The sequence below is a fragment of the Lacerta agilis genome, chromosome 2, assembly GCF_009819535.1.
Source record: "Lacerta agilis isolate rLacAgi1 chromosome 2, rLacAgi1.pri, whole genome shotgun sequence".
NCBI lineage: Eukaryota > Metazoa > Chordata > Lepidosauria > Squamata > Lacertidae > Lacerta > Lacerta agilis.
In genome coordinates this window covers 18,116,529-18,137,603 of record NC_046313.1, presented here as the reverse complement: position 1 = coordinate 18,137,603, position 21,075 = coordinate 18,116,529, and the positions used below count along the sequence as shown (strand labels likewise).

General features: G+C 44.5%; 2 protein-coding genes across 3 annotated transcripts; one reads left to right on the top strand and one right to left on the bottom strand.

Annotated features, from left to right (window-relative positions):
* Positions 1 to 1,026: 1,026 nt before the first annotated feature.
* Positions 1,027 to 14,287, bottom strand: RNF135 (ring finger protein 135). The gene is made up of 7 exons (XM_033138754.1): positions 13,877 to 14,287; positions 10,415 to 10,504; positions 9,111 to 9,317; positions 7,905 to 8,067; positions 5,821 to 5,913; positions 4,182 to 4,283; positions 1,027 to 1,628 (listed from the first exon to the last, which is right to left on the bottom strand). Exons 1-7 carry the CDS (start codon positions 14,240 to 14,242, stop codon positions 1,099 to 1,101), a joined length of 1,551 nt encoding a protein of 516 aa, XP_032994645.1. The 5' UTR covers positions 14,243 to 14,287; the 3' UTR covers positions 1,027 to 1,098.
* A 162-nt stretch (positions 14,288 to 14,449) lies between these two features.
* On the top strand, positions 14,450 to 20,863 carry TEFM (transcription elongation factor, mitochondrial). 2 transcript variants are annotated; one of them, XM_033138753.1, is made up of 4 exons: positions 14,450 to 14,495; positions 16,274 to 16,737; positions 17,927 to 18,076; positions 19,846 to 20,863. In XM_033138753.1, the coding sequence occupies exons 1-4, from the start codon at positions 14,465 to 14,467 to the stop codon at positions 20,281 to 20,283; spliced, it is 1,083 nt and encodes a 360-aa protein (XP_032994644.1). In that variant the 5' UTR covers positions 14,450 to 14,464; the 3' UTR covers positions 20,284 to 20,863. The 2 variants fall into 2 exon arrangements, with proteins under 2 accessions (XP_032994644.1, XP_032994643.1); XM_033138752.1 differs by lacking the exon at positions 14,450 to 14,495 and adding an exon at positions 14,923 to 15,043 and having other exon boundaries at positions 19,846 to 20,861.
* Positions 20,864 to 21,075: the final 212 nt, after the last annotated feature.

Here is a 21,075-nt window from a genome sequence, read left to right as displayed (position 1 = left end):
ATCTTCTGACTTCTTTTCAGTAAATTGGTGAACTTGAGTGCGTTTTTTTTTTTTTTTTTTTTTGTCATCCGTTACTGGAAATTGAAGATTTATGTAGCTATAAACATTGGTCAAGCATTTGAACATGTTCTAAAGTGCAAAATACAGCTTAAAAAGAGACATCCAATATTTTTTCTGCCTGCCTTATTTAGCACGAATGAAAAATCTGCTACGCCAGATGTGAAACTGCTGCTAGAAACAAAACTAATATAGGCAATTTAGTACTACTTGAAAAGCACTCATGTGCAAGGCTGGGCATTCCATTCAAAGAGCCAGCTATAATATTCCAAACCTGAAACTCTTTCTACAGCCATAATTCTGCAACCTTCATCCAGTGACAATGTACAGTACAGTGGTACCCTGTTTCCCAAACGGCTTAGTTGACGAACAAATCGGCTCCCAGATGCCACAAACCTGGAAGTGTTTGTGAACATTTATCTGAAGAAGTGTGCATGCACACGGAAGCTCATACAAATAACAAACTTAGTTGGTCTCTAAGGTGCTACTGGAAGGAATTTTTTCATTTTTTATTTTGTTCGGACTACGGCAGACCAACACGGCTACCTCCCTGTAACTGATCATTTTTCGGAAACCGAACGTCCATTTCGGCTGTCGGAATTGTTTCCAAGCCAATTAGCCAATCAGAAGCCGCGCCTTGGCTTGCGAACGTTTTGGAAGTCGAACCGAACTTCCAGAACGGATTGAGTTTGAGAACCAAGGTACCACTGTATTGGCACACTAGAGTCAAACTGGCTTAGTAAGTAAATTAATTTCCTCTCAGAGGGGAAGCGGGGAGCAATTCACACATCAAAAAGGGAAGCATGATAACCAAACTACAATTCTCAGGAATCTCCAGGGCAAATCGGCATAAAGATGGTATATATTTATAGTTTTGGTATGAGGTAAAAAAAAAGGTAAAGGACCCCCTGGACGGTTAAGTCCGGTCAAAGGCGACTATGGGGTTGTGGTGCTCATCTCACTTTTCAGGCCGAGGGAGCCGGCGTTTGTCCACAGACAGCTTTCCGGGTCATGTGGCCAGCATGACTAAACCGCTTCTGGTTAATTCCTTTTGATATCGTTTATAGTTAAGAAGCCACCTATATCTGTACCATAGATCCAAAAAGCAGGGTAGACAGGGTTTACCACATTGATTTCAAACTGATGTAAAAGGGTTAACTTGTCAGTGAGGGAATAAAAAGATAAGCGATTGCTTGGAATGTCAAGGAGAACGCCAACCTGCAGAGGTTTCTCTTCACTAATTGGAGTTTCTTGATTTCTGTGCCATGCTGAGAGACATTTCCTTGACCATTCTATGCACCAGGATACCTCACTTCTTCCTAGCTTGTCACTCCTACCGATGTCCTCGCTGGCGACACCAATAGCCCATCCTGCGCTGTTTCTGGTGCTAACTTCCCAGTAGTGACACCCTTGGGAGAAACTCTGGGAGCCCAACACCTGGCTGATGCGGAATCTCTTTGGACAATGTTCATAGTCAGAGTCCCAAGGGGTCACAGAGACTGTCTTTTTATCTGCTGTGAGTTGAAGTATGTTGTTGACCCTCTTGGGATCAAAAGTCACGTGGGATGCCCCTATAATAAGCAGAATCATTTAAATTAAACAAGATCAACGTGTTGGATCAAGAGAATTTTTGAAACAGGCAAGGACCGCCTCTTTCCATATGAACCTACCCGGACCCTGAGATTATCTTCTGAGGCCCTTCTTCATGTGCCTCCTTCACAAGAGGTCCGGAGGGTGACAACACAAGAACGGGGCCTTCTCTGCAGTGGCTCCCCGTCTGTGGAATGCTCTCCCCAGGGAAGTTCACCTGGCGCCTTCATTATACACCTTTAGGTGCCAGGCAAAAACGTTCCTTTTTAACCAGGCCTTTGGTTGATCTGATTTACATCCTATGCCCTTTTAATATGTGTTTTTTGTAAGGGGGGGGGCTATTGGGTTGTTGTTCTTATTTTTACATAGCTTATCACCTTGCAGCGAGTCATCTGGAGAGACCAGGGAATTATGTCAGAATGCTGTTTATCGATTATAGCTTGGCTTTTAATACCATCCTTCCGGACATTCTTATTAAAAAGCTGATGGACCTGGACCTTTCTTCTACCATCTGTGATTGGATTAAAGACTTTCTGAGGGATCGCACACAAATAGTGAGGATTGGGCCTGTTACATCTACCTCTCTGAAGCTCAGCACTGGCACCCCACAGGGATGTGTGCTGAGTCCTTACCCGTACTAGTGGGATACATTATGATTGTATTTCACCCGATCCATCCACTGTAATTATTAAGTTTGCAGATGATACCACCATAATGGGTCTTATTACAGGTGGAGATGAATCAGAGTATAGGGAGGAGGTTCAAAAAGTCTCGACATGGTGGCTAGAGAAGAACTTGCACCTAAATATCAGTAAGACAAAGGAGATGGTGTTGGACTTTCAGAGGAAGAGAGGGGAACTAGCCCTGTTGTATATTGGGGGGGGGGGCTGTGTGGAGAGAGCCTCTTCCTTCAAATTCTTGGGAGTTTACCTTAGTGAAGACCTCACTTTGAAAATCACTACAACCCAGGTGGTTAAGAAGGCCCAACAGAGACTCCATTTCCTTAGGGTCTTGCATAAGAACAATGTCAAACAAAAATTGATGATCTCTTTCGACCGGTCCACAATAGAAAGTGTCCCTCCATACTGTATTACAGTGTGGTACACTGGTTTGACAGCCACGGACAGGAAGTCCCTACAGAGGGTGGTGAACACAGCACATGATATCATGGGCTGTCCCCTGAGTTCACTAGGTGACATCGCAGGAGACCGCTCGCTGCCTCAGGAGAGCGAGGGAAATTCTCAGGGACGACTCAAACCCCGGCCAGCACCTCTTTAATCTCCAACCTTCGGGCAGGAGATATAGAAGTATAGTCAGCCTCACCAACAGGTTAAATAACAGTTTTTATCCGTGGGCTGTTGGGCTGCTGAATGGAAATAAATAGTGGTTCAATTGACTTCCGACAAGCACACAGAGTGCAAACAAGACTGAGTGTATGGGGGCGGGGGCTCATTTAATTTCACTGCACACAGGTGGTGTAGTGACAATAAAGGTTTATTATTATTATTATTATTATTATTAATGTATTTTGTGGTTTTATATCTTGATTTTATTCTGTGAACCGCCCTGAGACCCCTGGATATAGGGTGGCATATAAATTCATTCAATCAATGCTTATTTTGTATCATGGCTATTTAATTAAAAAACCCATAGTACATTGGTGGGGGTGGGGTGGGGTGGGTACTGTATACTGGTATGATAAATATTTCTCTGTGGCTAGGAAATCATTTAGAACCAGATCCTATCTCACACAATCTAGAGAAGTTTACAAAACATCTTGCAGCTCAATAAAACTAAATGTACCAATGAACAGGATTTCTGAAAGCCATTCATTAACAAAGATTAAGAGATGCCATGCTGTGCTTTCAAAATTTAGGATTGAAAGAAAGGTAGTTCATGATTTCAGTGTGAAGGTTTGACTCTTAAAACAGACAAACAAACAAGTTTGACTCTTCAGGGCCGGATTTAGGTTTGATGAGGCCCTAAGCTACTGAAGATAATGGGGCCACATAATGGGGCCCTATGTCCAGCTGTCCTTTGTCAACAACAAATTGTCACTGTTTTTTGTGTTGAATATATGCTATATGGTAATTTATGGATCTAATAAGTATCTAAAGCCATTTGCACATAACTAAATATGTATTTTATCAAAGTAATTGTTGAACTGAAATACAATTAAGAAGTATATTAATAGTGAAATACAAGTAAGAACTATATCAATAGTGAAATAATTCTTAAGCTCTAACTGTATGTAGGTTTTATTTTATTTGTTTTTTATCTTATATTTTGGAAATGTACACCCAGTTGTTGTTTTTCTTTAATTTTTTTGGGGGGGCCCAAGAGAGTGGGGCCCTAAGCTATAGCTTGTTTAGCTTATACGTAAATCCGACACTGCTTTAACTGGACATAAACTGACAGAAGTCAGCAGCAGGACAATCAATCTAGGTCTTGCAGTACCAAAACAACAGTTCATTGAATGTCTTGTCCACACTTCCTAACACCACTATCTTGCATATACAGTGACTTATACTTACACTGAGAAAACTGACTTGAAATTGCTGGCACTGGACTATCTCTGGCCGGTGATGTTGCTGAAGAAGAGCAGCCGGTTCCCTGAAGAGAATCTTGATGGAGTGCTAATAAAGAGAGTCCCCTTGTTAGCAAGTAAGAGGTCCTTAACCAACAACAAAGGGATGGTGTCATTTGATAGCTGCAGAATATACAGGTGGCCCTAGAAACTCCTCCCTGGGATTATACTGTATATTTACAGTCGTACCTTGGAAGTTGAACGGAATCCGTTCCGGAAATCCGTTCAACTTCCAAATGCGTTAGGAAGCCAAAGCGTGGCTTCTGACTGGTTGCAGGAAGCTCCTGCAGCCAATCGGAAGCCGTGGAAGCCCCGGTTTTCAAAAACAGTTCGCATACTGGAACAGTCACTTTTGGGTTTGCGGCATTCGGGAGCCAAAACTTAGCTGTTCGAAAACCAAGTGTGACATTGACACATGAGAGCGCTGGAGGTGAAATAGTTAAACAGGTTACCCAATCAGAACCCGGGGGGTGGAGTCAGAGGGACTATAAAACCAGCTCTGGGAGAGGCAAGAAGAGTTCGTTGGCGTGTTGGGTGGTTGGTTGGAGTGGGAGTGAATTGGGAGAGTCTGTGGGTAGGTTGAGTTAGTGTAGCAGAATAAGCTGAGTCAGGAACAGTTAGGAGCTAAGAAGACAAGTAAAAAGCGGAGAGGTGGCTTAGGGAGTGAGAGCAGGGAGAAGAAGTTATAGGTCTGGATAGGCACCCCATGATTGTAATTGACGGAGATCGTTTATGAAACCACACAGCTTGTTAAACTACAATAAATAAACAGAGGTTTTATGTTACAATTGAACCCTGACTGGACTCAGTATTTTACCAGGTAGGGCCTGGTTGGTGGTAGCGAGAAATAAAGTGGTGGCACAGGGATCAATAGACGGTGAAACGTCCGGGGACCCTGTGTGATCGCCACACCAAGGTACAACTGTATTTTTTTACTTTTCTTACATTTCCATTCAATATTTCTTCTACGATGTAACCAAAGGTGGTATCCATGTGTTTTCCATGTGGCCACCCATCCGGGAACTAACCAAACCTACACCTGTTTAGCTTCACCAACCTCATGTGCTCTGAGACCATGCAGTGTGGGACTACACAGAGAAGTTACTTGATTTCTTACGGTGCTCAACATTTAAAGCACTATTTTTCTTGGAAAAGATCCAGGGGCCCATTGAACATTAACTAGAGGGAGCTGTGGCTTTCAACTCAGAAAAAATAAAAGAAAACTTCTGCCACCACTTGAAGCATGAGACTGCAGTCCCATGAACTTCTGTGCAGCTGCTCAAAGTTGTAATATCACCCAATTGAAGAAGAAGAAGAGGAGTTTGGATTTGATATCCCGCTTTTCACTACCCGAAGGAGTCTCAAAGCGGCTAACATTCTCCTTTCCCTTCCTCCCCCACAACAAACACTCTGTGAGGTGAGTGGGGCTGATAGACTTCAAAGAAGTGTGACCCAGCAGCTGCATGTGGAGGAGTGGAGACACGAACCCGGTTCCCCAGATTACGAGTCTACCACTCTTAACCACTACACCACACTGGCTCTCGAGCAACAGAGAAGGAATAAGATTCAATTAGTTAACTACTCACAAGAATTGCTGGTGGAGGCAATTTCGTCCTCTGCCACGTTGGTTTGGATATCATTAGAGTCACAAGTAATGTTACTTATTCCTGGAGAAAATTCTGTAGCACAGAAAAAGCATGCTCAATTAAATTACTGAAATGTGAAGCCTGTGTTGACAGCACATGTCAAATTGTTGCTCCTTTGCAGACTATGGTTTCAATTCAGATCTGAATTAGATTAGAATCTGGGGTCCTTAAATACATACCCAAAGTAAAAAACTTCTGTATATGTAAGGGGCTTATTTGGACAGCAATCTACATCTTGGAACGAACTGAGTCTTTGCGTAGACCTCATGGCAACAACATGCAGCCTAATTTTTAGACTCTTGTCTTTTTATTGCCCCTACCCACTTTTGTGCACCATCTTCTCTGATGAAGAGCTCTCAAAAACTCACAAAATCTGCCACACCTTTGTGATACTTTAAGTGGATCAAAATACAGTGGTACCTCGGGTTGCACACTTAATTCATTCCGGGGTGCTGTTTGCACCCCGAACAGTGCGCAACCCGGGTGGCGCTTTTGCGCATGTGTGAAAGCTCGATATCGCGCTTCTGCACATGCACAGACTGCACAGACATGCGCAGAAGCGTCCGCGCTCCGTGTTGCACTTCCGGGTTAGCAGAGTACGCAACCCGAACGTATGCAACACGGTGCGTGCGCAACCCAGGGTATGACTGTAAAGGTATTGCCCAACTGTGGATTTTGGAGTATCTTTAAACATCTTTGTAATTACTCATACAGTGGTACCTCTGGTTACGTACTTAATTCGTTCCGGAGGTCCGTTCTTAACCTGAAACTGTTCTTAACCTGAAGCAGCACTTTAGCCGCCAGAGCACGATTTCTGTTCTTATCCTGAAGCAAAGTTCTTAACCTGAAGCGTTATTTGTGGGTTAGCGGAGTATGTAACCTGAAGCGTCTGTAACCTGAAGCGTATGTAACCCGAGGTACCACTGTATTGGCCTGAAATTACCAAATATCGCACACATGTCCACACCTTTGGGGTGGGGGTGGGGAAATATTAGCACTAGAGCTGCCAATCAACAAAGGAACTAGTCGATTTAGTAATTAGCCAATTTAAATAAATGTGCCTATTATCAAAACCTCAACAGAGGTTCCCTTCTGGGATACTGCAGGAAATACAACACAAACACATTGCTAATAATAGCAGCTATCACTCATAGTTAAAAAAAGAAAGAAAGAAAGGCTATCCTTAATATTTCCTCCTTAAAATTCCCCATTTCACCAGAACTGAAACAGCAGTCTCAACAAAATAAACCTCTCATCAAGCATCCTGTCTGTACAACAAACAGGGTCCAGTACTCATAGTGTTGGCAGAACAGGAAAAATAAAAGGGTGTCTGTCGTGTGATATACCCAGAGCAAAAGAAAGCATCTTGAAGATGTTTGTGTATGTGTGGATATCTTAATATATTAATCCACAATCAGGTTCACTGCACTAAGAAGAAGAGTTTGGATTTGATATCCCGCTTTTCACTACCCGAAGGAGTCTCAAAGCGGCTAACATTCTCCTTTCCCTTCCTTCCCCACAACAAACACTCTGTGAGGTGAGTGGGGCTGAGAAACTTCAAAGAAGTGTGACTAGCCCAAGGTCACCCAGCAGCTGCATGTGGAGGAGCAGGGACACGAACCTGGTTCCCTAGATTACAAGTCTACCGTTCTTAACCACTACACCACACTAATACAAATTGTCACAGCTGTAAAGATTAAGAAAACTGTAAGATCTGATTTTTAAAAAATACCTATTGTGGGCAATTCCAGAGATTCAGAGTGCTCTTTGGAATCATCTATGAAGCTCTCCTCACTTACCTCCCAGGGGCATTTGGCTGCTGTCATTGTAAGGACACAATGTGCGACATGGTCTGATCCAGCCAAGGCAGTACTTACTGAATGTTTCTGGCTGTCAGCACTACACTGGTGTAAATATGCAGACTCCTATTTACTTCTTCAGCATCTTACAGGACTCAGCTTGGTAATGAGTCAAACACATTCCAGATTTCCTTTAACTAGTGGAAAATTTCAAACTCCACTCACCACGAGGCAGCTGCCTGGGGCATTTTTCCAGCACTGCCCTATCCAACTGCCTTCTGAACTCTTCCACGGCATATACGATGCCGGAAATCTTCTGAACACCAACAACAACTTCGGTCACTCTGATAGGCTCACCGATGGAAACTTCTTGTTCTGGCGAGGTATTCTAATATTTGAAGAGGAAATCACAACAACTAGCAACATTTCCAGCAAGGATTTCTGACAATTCTTAAGTTAGAAAAGTATACCGGTCGATTCGGGGCGGTGGACTGAAAACTTCCAATGGGGAAAAAAAAATCTGGAATACATCGGTATATAAATCTATCCAGGGCAATCTAAAACCTTCCAAAGAACGCTGATAATATTAACACAAAGTTTGAAAAAGGAAAAGGAAAAAAAGTGCCAGATTTTCCCATGTATAAGACTATTTTTGGGGACTCAGGTTTAAGAAAATGGGGGGAGATGGCTCCGTGTATAAGACACCCCCTAAATTTTGACATTATTTTTTAGGAAAAAACCTAGTATTATACAAGGAAAAATATGGTATTTTAATTCAAGGGCTAGTATGAATAAATGGCGTTTCTAAAATCCTCCAGTTATGTCACATACATACCTGGGGCGGCAAAAGAAAATGCCCCGGGGGCAGGGCGTTGTGACCGCCTGCGCAAAATGTTGTGTAGGCACACTCCATCGCAGAGCGAAAAGGCAGCTCGTGGGGCTGCCAAGCGCGATCGGCAGCTCCCCGCCGATTGCGCATGGCAGCCTCACAAGCCGCCTTTTCACTCTGCGGCTCAAAAGGGGGCTGCGGAAGCGGCGGTCCGACGACGGAGTGCACCTACGCGAAATGTCGCGCAGGGGCACTCCGTTGTCGGGCCGTGCGCTGCTGTTCCCGGGGCAACGGAGCAAGCGGCGGCGCATGGGGGTGACAAGCAGCGGCCCCTCCCGCCACTACCCATGCACCGCCGGTCACCCTGGGAGCAGCAGCGCTGCATGGACGGGGTGCTCGCTCGGCCATGCACTGCTGCTCCCGGGGTGACGCAGGGAGCCGCGGCGCGTGGGAGTGGCGGGAGGGACCGCCGCTTGTCACGCCCCCTCCCCTGTCACCCAGGGCATACCGCCCCCCCTAGCGACGCCCCTGGGTGTGTCTTATGGACCAAAAAATACGGTAAGTGTGCACCAATAATCTCATTCCTCCCCCACCGCTTTTACCTTAATCACTTCCTCAGAGTTACTTTGCAGTTCCAAAAGCCTGTGAATTCTTGCTATGAGTTGCTCATTCATTAAGTCTATGCTTTGTTGAGCTGCAGCACACTCTTCGTCAATAACATTCAGCACCTTTTCCTCTTGATCATTAATATACTTCTTCATAAAACTGAAGCCTTCTCCAATGGAACTTTTGATCCGAGATACAGAATCCTAAAACCAAGGAAGAGAAGCTGATTTAGGAAGACACATAAGCTCAGAGCTTCCTGAGAAGTGTGGCACAAAACCCCCTCTACCCCACAGACAGGAATTCTCAACCCCTACGTGGGCTTCTGCCTCTTTAAAACTATGGGAATTTATATAAGAAGGAACATTTCAATATCTGGCTTATGATCTACAGACGAGGATGGCACAATTCGAAGTAAAACTTTACAACTTGACTCGATTGAATTAATAAATGGCCTCTTGCGGTATGTGGAATAGCGGGGCGAATGGATGTACAGTGGCACCTCGGTTTTCGAACGTCTCGGAAGTCAAACATTTCGGTTTTCGAACACCGAACACCCAGAAGTAAATTGCTTCGGTTTTCAAATGCTTTTCAGAAGTCAAACATGCTACATGACTTCCGTAGTGAGTTTTCCGTAAGCAAATGCTTCGGTTTTCGAACGTTTTGGAACTCAAACAGTCTTCCAGAACAGATTACGTTTGAAAACCGAGGTACTGCTATAATAACCAAATGGGATAGCTCAGTCGATAAGAGCGTGTGGCTCTTAATTTCAGGTCCCCAAGTTGAGTGAAAGATTCCTATACTGCTGGGGGGTGGAGCAGATAGATGACTCTTGCGGTCCCTCCCAACTCTTCAGTGCCAGTGTGGTGTAGTGGTTAAGAGCGGTAGACTTGTAATCTGGTGAACCGGGTTCGCGTCTCCGCTCCTCCACATGCAGCTGCTGGGTGACCTTGGGCTAGTCAGACTTCTCTAAAGTCTCTCAGCCCCACTCACCTCACAGAGTGTTTGTTGTGGGGGAGGAAGGGGAAGGAGAATGTTAGCCGCTTTGAGACTCCTTCGGGTAGCGATAAAGCGGGGTATCAAATCCAAACTCTTTTCTTCTTCTTCTTCAGTTCTATGATACTATAACATGCCACCCCCCTGCAATCTTATGAGTTGTGAGGAAGGGTCAGGGGCACGGCAGACCTCAACTGAACATTCTCTGACCAAATGAACAACAACCCCAAAAGGCCTCTACATGTTCCAGAAGAGGAGAGGGTAGAAAGAAGCCAAACATATCATCGCAACTCATTCAGGTACCGACCTTCATTTCAGCGCTGTCCTTCGTGCACTTGCCAATTGCTTCACACGCCGCTTCTATTTGTTTGCAGACTTCACTTATTTTCACCACTTCCTGAAGGATGGAAAACCACAAGCCACATATAAACCTAGATCTTGAAAAAAATACCTCACAGACCGCCTCTCCCCATATGAACTGACCGGGATCCTGCGATTATCATCTGAGGCTCTTCTTCAGATGCTTCCCCAACAATAGGTCCAAAGTGTGGCAACAAAGGTATGGGCCTTTTCTGTGGTGGCTCCCAGTTTGTGGAAGGATCTCCCCGATGGGGCTCGCCTGGCACCTTCATTGCGTATCTTTAGGACCCAGGAGAAAGTGTTTCTCTTCAAGAAGGCTGATTAACACCACTATGGCCTTTTAAATGTTTCTGTGGGAGGAGGGTCGTTGGTTTCTTTTGCTCTTGTTTTTGTTTTATTGTGTATCTGGTGTTTTCACTTTGCATTTTTATGCTGTGAACCACTCTGTGATCTTCGGATGAAGGGCACGACACAAATTTAATTAATAAATTAATAGTTGAAAGCCCTTCCAGTTTCAACTGGGTGTACTTCCAAAATAGGCATGCAAAGGTTCTTTACACTACAGTGGTACCTTGGTTCTCAAACGCCTTGGTTCCCAAACGCCAAAAACCCGGAAGTAAGTGTTCCGGTTTTTGAACATTTTTCAGAAGCCAAATGTCTGATGCAGCTGTCAGCTATTGTTTCCAGGGCACCTGCACCAATCAGAAGCTGCACCTTGGTTTCGAACATTTCGGAAGTCAAACGGAAGTCATTTCGGAAGTCAAACAGACTTCCGGAATGGATTAAGTTTGGTACTTTTTTTTTTTTAGGCTTTTTCAGTTCATTTGTTTTTGTGACTGTGTGGAATCCAGTTCAGCTACTGATGGATTGATTGTGTGACTGCGGAAATGGATAAAAGCCTTCCCCCCCCCCATCTAAACAATGACTGTCATCAGTGCAGGTAAGAAAGGGGGGGAATGTTTGGTTTGGTCTGTGAATGTGTGAGTGTGTGTATTTCTGTATATTTACTTGTATTCTTTTTTACTTTTCGTTTCTTCTGGGGTTTTTATGGTTTTTGGAAAATAAATAAAAAGAATTTTAAAAATAATAATAATGTTATATTATTTTTTGTCATCTACAATACTGTTTTATTTATTTTATAGCACAGAGCATTGTTTACTGCTTTCATTTTATGGGTCAATGGTCTCGTTAGACAGTAAAATTCATGTTAAATTGCTGTTTTAGGGGTTGTTTTTAAAAGTCTGGAACAGATTAATCCGTTTTGCATTACTTTCTATGGGAAAGCATGCCTTGGTTTTGGAACGCTTTGGTTTTGGAACGGACTTGCGGAACGGATTAAGTTTGAGAACCAAGGTACTACTGTATATAGTCAACATAGCGCCCTCCATGGTGCCCTGTGATCTTCGGATGAAGGGTGGTATTAGAAATTCAATACATAATAAAATAATAGTAATATGCAGGGTTGTGTTTGTTTCTTTAAGGTGCCGGTACTCACCATGAAGTTGTTACAGTAAGTACCACACTTTTAACACTGGGACGAAGGGAGGTGCGGGTACTATGTACCCTTGAATATGCCCGGTGGGGAGCACTGGATATGTATTTTTGAGCCTTTGCTTTGAATCTAGAAAATATCACCCTGATCCAGCTTATAGCTGTGCCACACAGAATAAGCTGGTATGTATGACAATGTTCCTGTCACCGCAAAAACTCTACAATGGCTGGAGAAAACTAATGCTTCAGAACAAAGTAAGGTAAAAGGTAAAGGTAAAGGACCCCTGGACATTTACCGTAAGTCCAGTCCAGGGCGACTATGGGGTTGCGGCGCTTATATCGCTTTCAGTCCGAGGGAACCGGCATTTGTCTGCAGACAGCTTTCCGGGTCATGTGGCCAGCATCACAAAACCGCTTCTGGCGCAACGGAACACGGTGACGGAAACCAGAGCGCATGGAAACGGTGTTTACCTTCCTGCCGCAGCAGTACCTATTTATCTACTTGCGCTGCCATGCTTTCGAACTGCTAGGTTGGCAGGAGCTGGGGCAGAGTAACGAGAGCTCACCCCGTTGCAGTGATTCGAGCCGCTGGCAAGCCCAAGAGGCTCAGTGATTTAGACCACAGCGCAACCCACGTCCCTCAGAACCAAGTAACGAGTTCCTTGTGGGTATTTTTGTCAAGAGTCCCTGCTGACAAAACACTGCTACTCTCCCATAACTCAGATTAGTAAAGCTTCCAGGACCAAACAGTTTCAAGTCCTGGACGTCTCATTTTATGTTGTGTTATATCCACACCCACTCTCTTCAGCAACCGCCCATGATAACTGGAAAAGGTTGGTGTGAAACAACAACTAGTTTAGAGACTGTGTGCTATAGTGTGGCAGTCACTCACCTGGACTGCTACAAGTGCTGACCTTGGTAGATCTTCCTGGAATGCTGGAACAAGCAGTCACTCAAGGCAGGAAAATGGGTTTATAGGCCAGCCACTAGTAACTGATGAGGTAACAAAGTAAACAGCCTCGGCCTAGTATACCTGAAGGAGTGTCTCCACCCCCATTGAGGTCCAGCTCCGAGGGCCTTCTGGCGGTTCCCTCCCTGCGAGAAGTGAAGCTACAGGGAACCAGGCAGAGGGCCTTCTCGGTGGTGGCACCCGCCCTGTGGAACGCCCTCCCATCAGATGTCAAGGAAATAAACAACTATCTGATTTTTAGAAGACATCTGAAGGCAGACCTGTATCAGGAAGTTTTTAATGTTTGATGTTTTATCGTGTTTTTAACATTCTGTTGGGAGCCGTCCAGAGTGGCTGGGAAAACTCAGCCAGATGGAAGGGGTATAAATTAATTTATTGTTGTTATTATTATTATTATTCACTTAAGCTTTACTTAAATGTCACCAGCAGTGACAGGACTCCTCTTCCCACCCCAACTGTACACCATCCCCATACAGTATCTGCTCTGGAGGGTTAGGAAACCACAACATATTTGGGGGGGGTGAGGTCAAGGGGAGGAGGGGGTTTCCCACTTTCCCAAGGAAGCACTTAGCACTACTTTGAATACAAGCCATTATCAAATTTCCTTTGCTATACAGGGGAGATATTTTCCTTCAGTCCCGTTGGAATGTAACACTTAGTCCTGCCACAAAGGAATCAAACCCCACTGCTTGAAGTTCTAGAACCAGTTCATGAGAGCATGTACACCTCCTAATCTTTTATTGCTTTATCACAACTCAATATTTGACCAGTTCCAGCCTAATATGTGTACTAGCCACTGACAAGTAATGCCTTTGGTATTTGATCTTTGCCTGTGGCATTTGATAGTTGTTTATCCTTTCCCACATGCAATCTAATTGTCCTTAGATTTTGCAGTCACCCAGCCACAAATGTATGTGTCAACAGCGTCCTAATCAAGCCCGTACATACCTTGAGCTGATATGGAAAAACTCCAGCTGACAACTTCAGATCCTGGGATCCACTGGCTGCTTGATGATCTCTCCAGGAGGGTCCACACAATTCCTGGTGGTTTTTCTTCATCTGCTGGTAAGTTTCCACTATGTTCGCAAGTGATCTATTGTCTACCAAATTATTTTGACGGAGCTCCCCCCTGCACCTGGGGCAGAGTGCCTTGGGCCCCATCTTTTTGCAGTGCTTAGAGATGCACTCCTTGCAGAAGCTGTGGGAACATTTGATAATCAGTACTGGCTTGTTAAAAAAATCCAGGCAAAGGCAGCAAGTCAATTCGTCCTGCAAATTCTTAGCAAGATCAACAGCCTCCGCCGCGGTAGCCATGGCTGCAGGGAGGCAGATCTCTAAAGGACTTTCAGTTTCTTTTACAGTATTGGGATAGATAGGTTTCTGTACTTGGAAAGAAAACAGAGTAGGCAGGGTTTGCGCTTCCGCTTGCTGCTGTTTTTGATGCGGGCGGGCGAAGAGCTGTGAATCGGCGGCTTTCAGCAGCCTCTCCGCCGTGTAAAATGTAGACCCGGTTGCCCATCAGGCCTGAACGTGCGAATGCAAGAGCGCAGAGTCAGAAGCAGCAAAGGTACGTCGCCCCCACTAGCCTCGCCCCCCGCCGCCAGTTGCCGCAGGGGTCTGTGTGCGTGGTCTCCATTCTCACGTTAGAGCGGACACGAGTATAATAACACTTTGCGATTCTCTCTAAAGAGAGGCCTCCGATCGTGGGAAGAGACGCACTCCAGTGTAGAAAACAGCTGCGGGTCACTCCCGAAGCATTTCTCTCATTTTCATTTAAGGGTGAAAACAAGGAGCAGCCCTCCCACCTCCACCCGCGAAGGCCTTTCCCCGGGAAAAGACAACGGATGGGGGCGTCAAGAAGCGGGTCTGCTCCTCTGCGGGTTCACACGAGCGGCGGAGGCGGCAGAGGGAAACGCGCGTGTTAACTTTCTTAGAGCCGCGGGAGGGAGCCGGAACGATGCGCACTGGGCTTCGGTTGCGGGGTCGGGGGGACGGACTCCTTTTGAGGACGTGCCAATGGAACGGAGGCGGTGGAGGGGGAAGGAGAAGCGTGTTGCACCGAGCCGAAGTGGGCGAGGATGGGCTTGAGAGGGCTTCCCGACCTTCTCCGGGCAGGTAGAGACGGCATTGGTGCTTCCGAGGGAAGGTTTCCTAACGGGGTGGAAATTGGAAGAGAAGGGGGTGGCCTCTCTGATGCCTTCTTGCATCTCTGCCTCCCAAAGGCCTGCACAGCTGTTCGTTGCAGCAGCCCTGGCTGCAAGCTCCCCGGGTGAATGGTGCCTCTGGGGCTGGCCAGGGGGTGCTTCCCAGGCCCCTGGGGGGCAGTGCAAGGAGGCACCTCTCTTTAGGGCAGCTCAGAGACCAGGGGCAGCAGCTGCGGCCGCTCAGAGGACCCCCAAGGAGAGGGGAGAGGAGACCGAGGGAACACTCCACAAGGGAGGGTGTTCAAAAAGGGGCGAGGGGCTGCCAGCTCTGCAGGCAAGGGGTGACATAACTGGGCTTCTGAACCTCACAGGGGTGCCGTACAAAAAAAGTAGTTGGTCAGGGAGCCATGAACTCAAAAAGGTTGAAAACCTCTGCCCTAAAGCAAGATGCTGGGCTCTTAGAATCTTGGAATTGTAGAGTTGGAAGGGTTCCTAAGAGTCATCTTGTCCAACCACCTGCAAATGCAGAAATCACAGCTAGATCACCCATGACAGATAGCCATCCAGCTTGCTTAAAAAGCTCCATTAAAGGGGAGTTCTCCACCTCCCAAGGGAGTCTGTTCCACTGTCAAGCAGCTCTTACTGTCAGAAAGCTCTTCCTCATGTTTAGTCAGAATCTCCTTTCTTGTAACTTGAATCCATTGGTTCAGGTCTCCGGAGCAGGAGAAAACAAGCTTGCTCCATCCTCCATGTGACAGCCCTTTAAATATTTGAAGATGGCTATCATACCTCCTGTCACTGTCCTCTTATCCAGATTAAACATACCCAACTAACTAAGGATTCTTGAGAAAGATTTTTTTTTTTTGCCCATCACACAGATTCTTCTTCCAAGGATGAAGGGCAGGATGTTTTAAAAATAAAATGTGTATTCAGAAGTCCTGTTCAATACACTTACTTGTGTCTTTTATTGCTGACTGGCACAGAAAAGTTTGGCTAAACTATTCCCTATTATTTGGCATAACAGTTACAGGACATTGAGAATCTATTTACAGGTTTTGGAGAGGAATGTAGAAAAGATTCTGACAGTGAGGCCTTTTTGATAGATCTGTAATGAGAAATGGTGTGTACGATCCACTGAATTTTTCAACATATTACTCATGCTGGTGAAATGACTCAAACATGACAGGCCCTTTATTTTCAGGTAGAAGATGCTTTCTGCAGGTTCCATTTGGTTCATCTTCACTTCAACCTTTATATCTTCTACTGTGTCACAAGAAGTCAACATATGTCACACACCTGAATTCTGCACCAGCAGCTGAGAATTTTAAGGAGGCAAAACGTGCAATAGATGACTTGTATTCTACCGAGCAGAAATCTACTGTTTTGCAGCTACTAAATTCAGCATCCGAGAAAGAACTTAGTGCTGTGAAACTAATGCGAGGAAGGAAGTCCATGAACATAATAGAGTACAGGAACAAGCACGGGCCATTTCGGAATTTACAGTGTTTACTAGAAGTGCCTCTTTTTCAGTATAAAACAGCTGTTAAAGTCTGCAACTTTATTCTCAATCCCAATGCAAAAGAAGAAAGAAAAGAGAAAAAAACGCAGAGTGTCACGTCTGCAATGAAATATATCAAACCTGATATAGAAAGAGAGAGGCTGGAGGTATTGTTTTCATTGTGTCCTACGAATATTGCCATTTCCCACAGAGTAACATTAAGTCTTCAGTCATGCAACTTGGGAACAAGTCACTGAATCCCATTGAATACACCAGGGCTTACTTCTGAGTAAATATCAATGAAATTCAGCTGTGTGATTTTTAATATTTTAGATGGTTAGGCAGAATTATGTGTAATGGTGGATTCAAAGACTTCCTGTGAAGGTACCAAAGGGCTTGAATTTTCTCAGTGAGATTATTATTTTTTAAAAAAAACTTTTCCAGCAAACCCACTGCATTTTAAAGCTTACTCAACAGCAATTGTCTTGTTATTTTGTAGGGGGGGGGGCACTGCTGTTTAAGAAACATGAGGCAAAAGTTCCCTTGGGTGGGCAGAACTTGGTGTACTGTTATTTGGACAAAGTACATTTTATAAGAAATGTATTAAAACAGGCTTGCACACAGCCCAAGCATGTGGGTATCTGTGCTGCAAGGTAAAGGAATGTATCTGCACATACTGCGTATGAGAGTAGGTCATTAATGCAATTCATCCATTTCTCATAGCAAGATGATTGTGCAGTTGGGCACTTCTTATGGTGTTGCTTAGGGTTTATACAGTGCTTCATATTAGTAGCTATTTGTTCTGCGAATAAGTATGCATAAGCCAACTACTCACTTCTGTACTCTGCCACGTGTTTAACCTGCATGTGTGAAGAATTGCCCCTTAGTGTTTATAACAGGGGTCACCAACCTAAGGCCCATGGGCTGGAAGCGGCCCGCGGAGGTTGTTTGACCGGCCCATGAGCTGCCCCCAAACCCAGCTGCCCGCTCGCATGCTGTGCTAATCCAGCGTGGGGCAGGGACTTGCTTCCGCAGTGCCAGAAATCGCGTCTGTGCAGACACCAAAAATGGGGGGGGGGGCGGCACAATCCGGACCACGGAGGAATCTCTGCGGGGCTGATCTGGCCCAGGCAAGATAAACCTTGCCGACCCCTGTTTTACAACCATCTTAGCTAGACTAATTGCCATTCTTCTTTTGTAAAACTCAAAATAGAGATGCGTTTACAGTGTTATACCCTTTATTCTGGGGAGATTTTACAACCTGTAGCAAACAGGAGATGGGGAAATTATGTATTAGAAAACATGATGTGGTTAATACTGTAAGTACCAACAAATCTTTCCTATACTCCCTTTTAGACTGCCAATAGCATTGTGTCCATTGTTTTTGGCACTCGCAAAATTGCATGGGCTCATGTTAATAGACACTTGGCTGTTCAGGATTGGCAGCAGCAGGAGTGCACTATGTTTATGAAAGGTGCTTATATGCCAGCCGTCTATTTTGAAGAGGTAAGCCACGTTAAGTTTTGATTGTATGCAATTTTTCTAGCAGCATATTTCTTTTGGGAGCAGCATGGTTCTGTTAGCTACATATAGACCCAGTTTGCAGAAACCACAAAGCCAAATCATGGTTTGTTACAAGTGTGTGAGAGCTCCGCAGAAGGGATTGTGGCCACTTGCTCCTCCTCCAGTCCTGCTGTGAACTAACCCATTGATTGGATTAGTGCAGAGGTCACCTGTGAAGGCTTCCAGTGGTACCCCAGACTCTTGAGCATTTAAATTTTTTTTTTGAAGTAGGTCTCTAACCCTCCTAGAAAGAAAGTTATGGAGCAAAAAGTGCAGGTACCTTTAAAGCAATTTCTGTGAACTGAGTGTAGCTACCTTGTATATTTTTCATGGGACTGTACTGATAAATGATCCCTGTTGCTATTAGGTAGCAACAACATCTGTGTGCATGTGTGATCTCCATAATCAGGATCAGCAGGACTTCCCATGGTAAAAATAAAGGTGGTTGGGGGTGGTTGTCTCTCTAATTTTGTGTTATGCCGCGCCCCCTCCATGGCATCCATTTTGTGACTGGTGCCCCCAGCACACTCCTTGCCCAATTGGAAGTGCCTATTTACTCACGAAAGACATCTCTTCGTCCAAGTTAATGATTCTAGCTATATTCATGTTGCATATTTTTTTTTAAATGTGTAAAATTCCCTTCATTCAAAAAAAAAATCAGAGAAATTCTTTCATATGTTGAACCAACCTTACTTTGAAACCGTTCAGGGATCCAGTAGGTTAAATAGAAAAATGTTAACCTGTTCTGCATCCTTGTAGAAACAAGCCTTAGCCACATCTCAAATTTGTTTGTATTTCATACTGGCAGATGAATTTCATAGAAGCCTTGACAGCCTAATCGTAAGACATGGTTTTACTTCCTGTTGAATCCATTTGTTTGAGAGTTAGAGTCTCCCGTGGTGCAAGGTTGCGCCACTAGTCTTAGTTTTGGGGCCAGTAGAAGGAAAGGCTGGTACAGTCATACCTCAGCTCCCGAACGCCTTGGGAATCAAACGTTCTGGCTCCCAAACAATCAAAAACTGGGAGTGTTCCGGTTTTTGAACATTCTTTTGGAAGCCGAACGTCCGACGGGACTTCCGCAGCTTCCGATTGGCGGCAGGAGGTTCCTGCCGCCAATCAGAAGCCGCACTTCGGTTTCCAAACGTTTTGGAAGTCTTAACGGACTTCCAGAACAGATTCCATTCGACTTCCGAGGTACGACTGTACTTCTGTTGTAAAATGTTTTTTGCATGGTGCTCCACTAGGATTGATGCTACTGCAGTCCATGTGCTTGAGCAAGTGTCAGCTCCCAGGGAAGAAGTTGTTCTTTGTTTTTAAATCCCATTGCTGGAACTACTGTGTCAGATCTTTTTGTTAATTATCAAAGTATAGGTGCTTATAGGAGTATGAACAAAAACAGCTCAATACATTTTGCAAGTTGAAGTCAAAAGGTCCAATTCCTCCTGCTTCCTTAATGGTGATACAATTTAATCTGAGTTTGCTGCCCTTTAAGGGGTCCCCATAATCTACCACTTGAGACAAGCCATCTCACCCTTGCTAATGATAATGTACAGAGCCAGCTGTCCCAAAACTTTCTAAAATGTACTTCATCCTACTGTATATAATTACTTGCTCTGGGTAACAAAAAAATAGTGTAAAACATTTCTCATAGTACAGGAGATACTATGTTTACGGTGGATTGCTACTATTTATTCAGTGCTTGTTTATTTCAGATTTCTTCAGTAATATCCCAGCTTCCTGAAGCAGATTTTTACGTCTTGGAAAAAAGCGGACTTTCTGCTCTGAATGCTAATTTGTTTCCAGTAACGTTACATCTTCGTACAGTGGAAGCCATGCTCTATGCGTTGTTACAAAAAACATTTTCGCAGGATGGCCAGTACAAAGTATTAAGTATGGCCCGAAGCGCTGTAGGAAAGCACTTTGAGTTGATGGTTGGGGACTCGCGAACTAGTGGAATAGACCTTGTGAAACAGCTTCTCTTAGAATCTGTTACGCACGCTGAGCCCCGTGTGAACTTTTCAAGAGAGCAGGTAGTAAATTATCGAAACGTATTGTCATCAAACAAACAGTGGAGAGACGAAGAGCTGTGTGATTCCTTGCTGCAGGCAGTAGCTTTTTATGAGCTACTAATACTGAACAATATGACTTAGTTCTTATCTTATTCAGTTTTGTTATTTGCTGCCATGGATGATCTGTACAATAAGTTCCAACTGATTCACTGTATATGGGGCACTGGACAGCATTTGATAGGAAAACAGCATTTAATTCCTCCTGAGATATTAAACTTAATAAAATGTGTAGAAACACTTTATGTCAGGATTGTTGATAGTAACATGAGGTTTTTTTTAGGTTAGGGTTGACTGAAAAAAAGTGGAAGAACATAAAACAGGATCATTTTAACCATGGTTAGTAACAGCATGAATTAAGTGAATTAAAACTAGACATGGGGAACCTCTAAGCCCTCCAGCTGTTCATCAGTCACAGCCAACACAGCTAATGCTCAGGAATGGTGGGAGTTGTCCTAAAACACATGCAGGGGAGCAGGTTCCCCATCTGTAACCTAAACCTAGTTGTTATATTTACATGAGACTTGCCTCAAAGCCAGGGTTAGCTAATGTAGCGTGTTCTAGATATTGTTGGCCTCTCAACTCCCATCAGCCCTGGTGAGCATGGCCAATGGTCAGGCATGATGGGAGTTATCATTGAGCAATATCTAAAGGGCACGCAGTTAGCTAACCCCGTCTTAGATGCAGGTCTAATGTGAATGTAATAGGGTATACATTTAGATTACCGATGGGGTACCTGCTCCCCTTCCGACAACTATGATCTCATTAATAACATGTCTGTACATAAACCAAATCCGATGTTTAGATGAGCTGGACCATAAAAAAGACTGATCACCGAAGAATTGATGCTTTTGAATTATGGTGCTGGAGGAGACA

What these genes read in the sequence shown, in the direction of transcription:
- TEFM (XM_033138752.1), top strand. Translation starts at nt 15,007, where the DNA reads ATGGGCTTGAGAGGGCTTCCCGACCTTCTCCGGGCAG. An exon ending in TCCCGACCTTCTCCGGGCAG is followed by an intron (nt 15,044 to 16,273) that starts GTAGAGACGGCA and finishes CTTTATTTTCAG; the next exon opens with GTAGAAGATGCTTTCTGCAG. An exon ending in TAGAAAGAGAGAGGCTGGAG is followed by an intron (nt 16,738 to 17,926) that starts GTATTGTTTTCA and finishes ACTCCCTTTTAG; the next exon opens with ACTGCCAATAGCATTGTGTC.
- RNF135 (XM_033138754.1), bottom strand. Translation starts at nt 14,242, where the DNA reads ATGGCTACCGCGGCGGAGGCTGTTGATCTTGCTAAGAATTTGCAGGAC. An exon ending in TGCCTCCACCAGCAATTCTT is followed by an intron (nt 4,284 to 5,820) that starts GTGAGTAGTTAA and finishes TCTCTTTATTAG; the next exon opens with CACTCCATCAAGATTCTCTT. An exon ending in TTCAAGTCAGTTTTCTCAGT is followed by an intron (nt 1,629 to 4,181) that starts GTAAGTATAAGT and finishes TGCTTATTATAG; the next exon opens with GGGCATCCCACGTGACTTTT.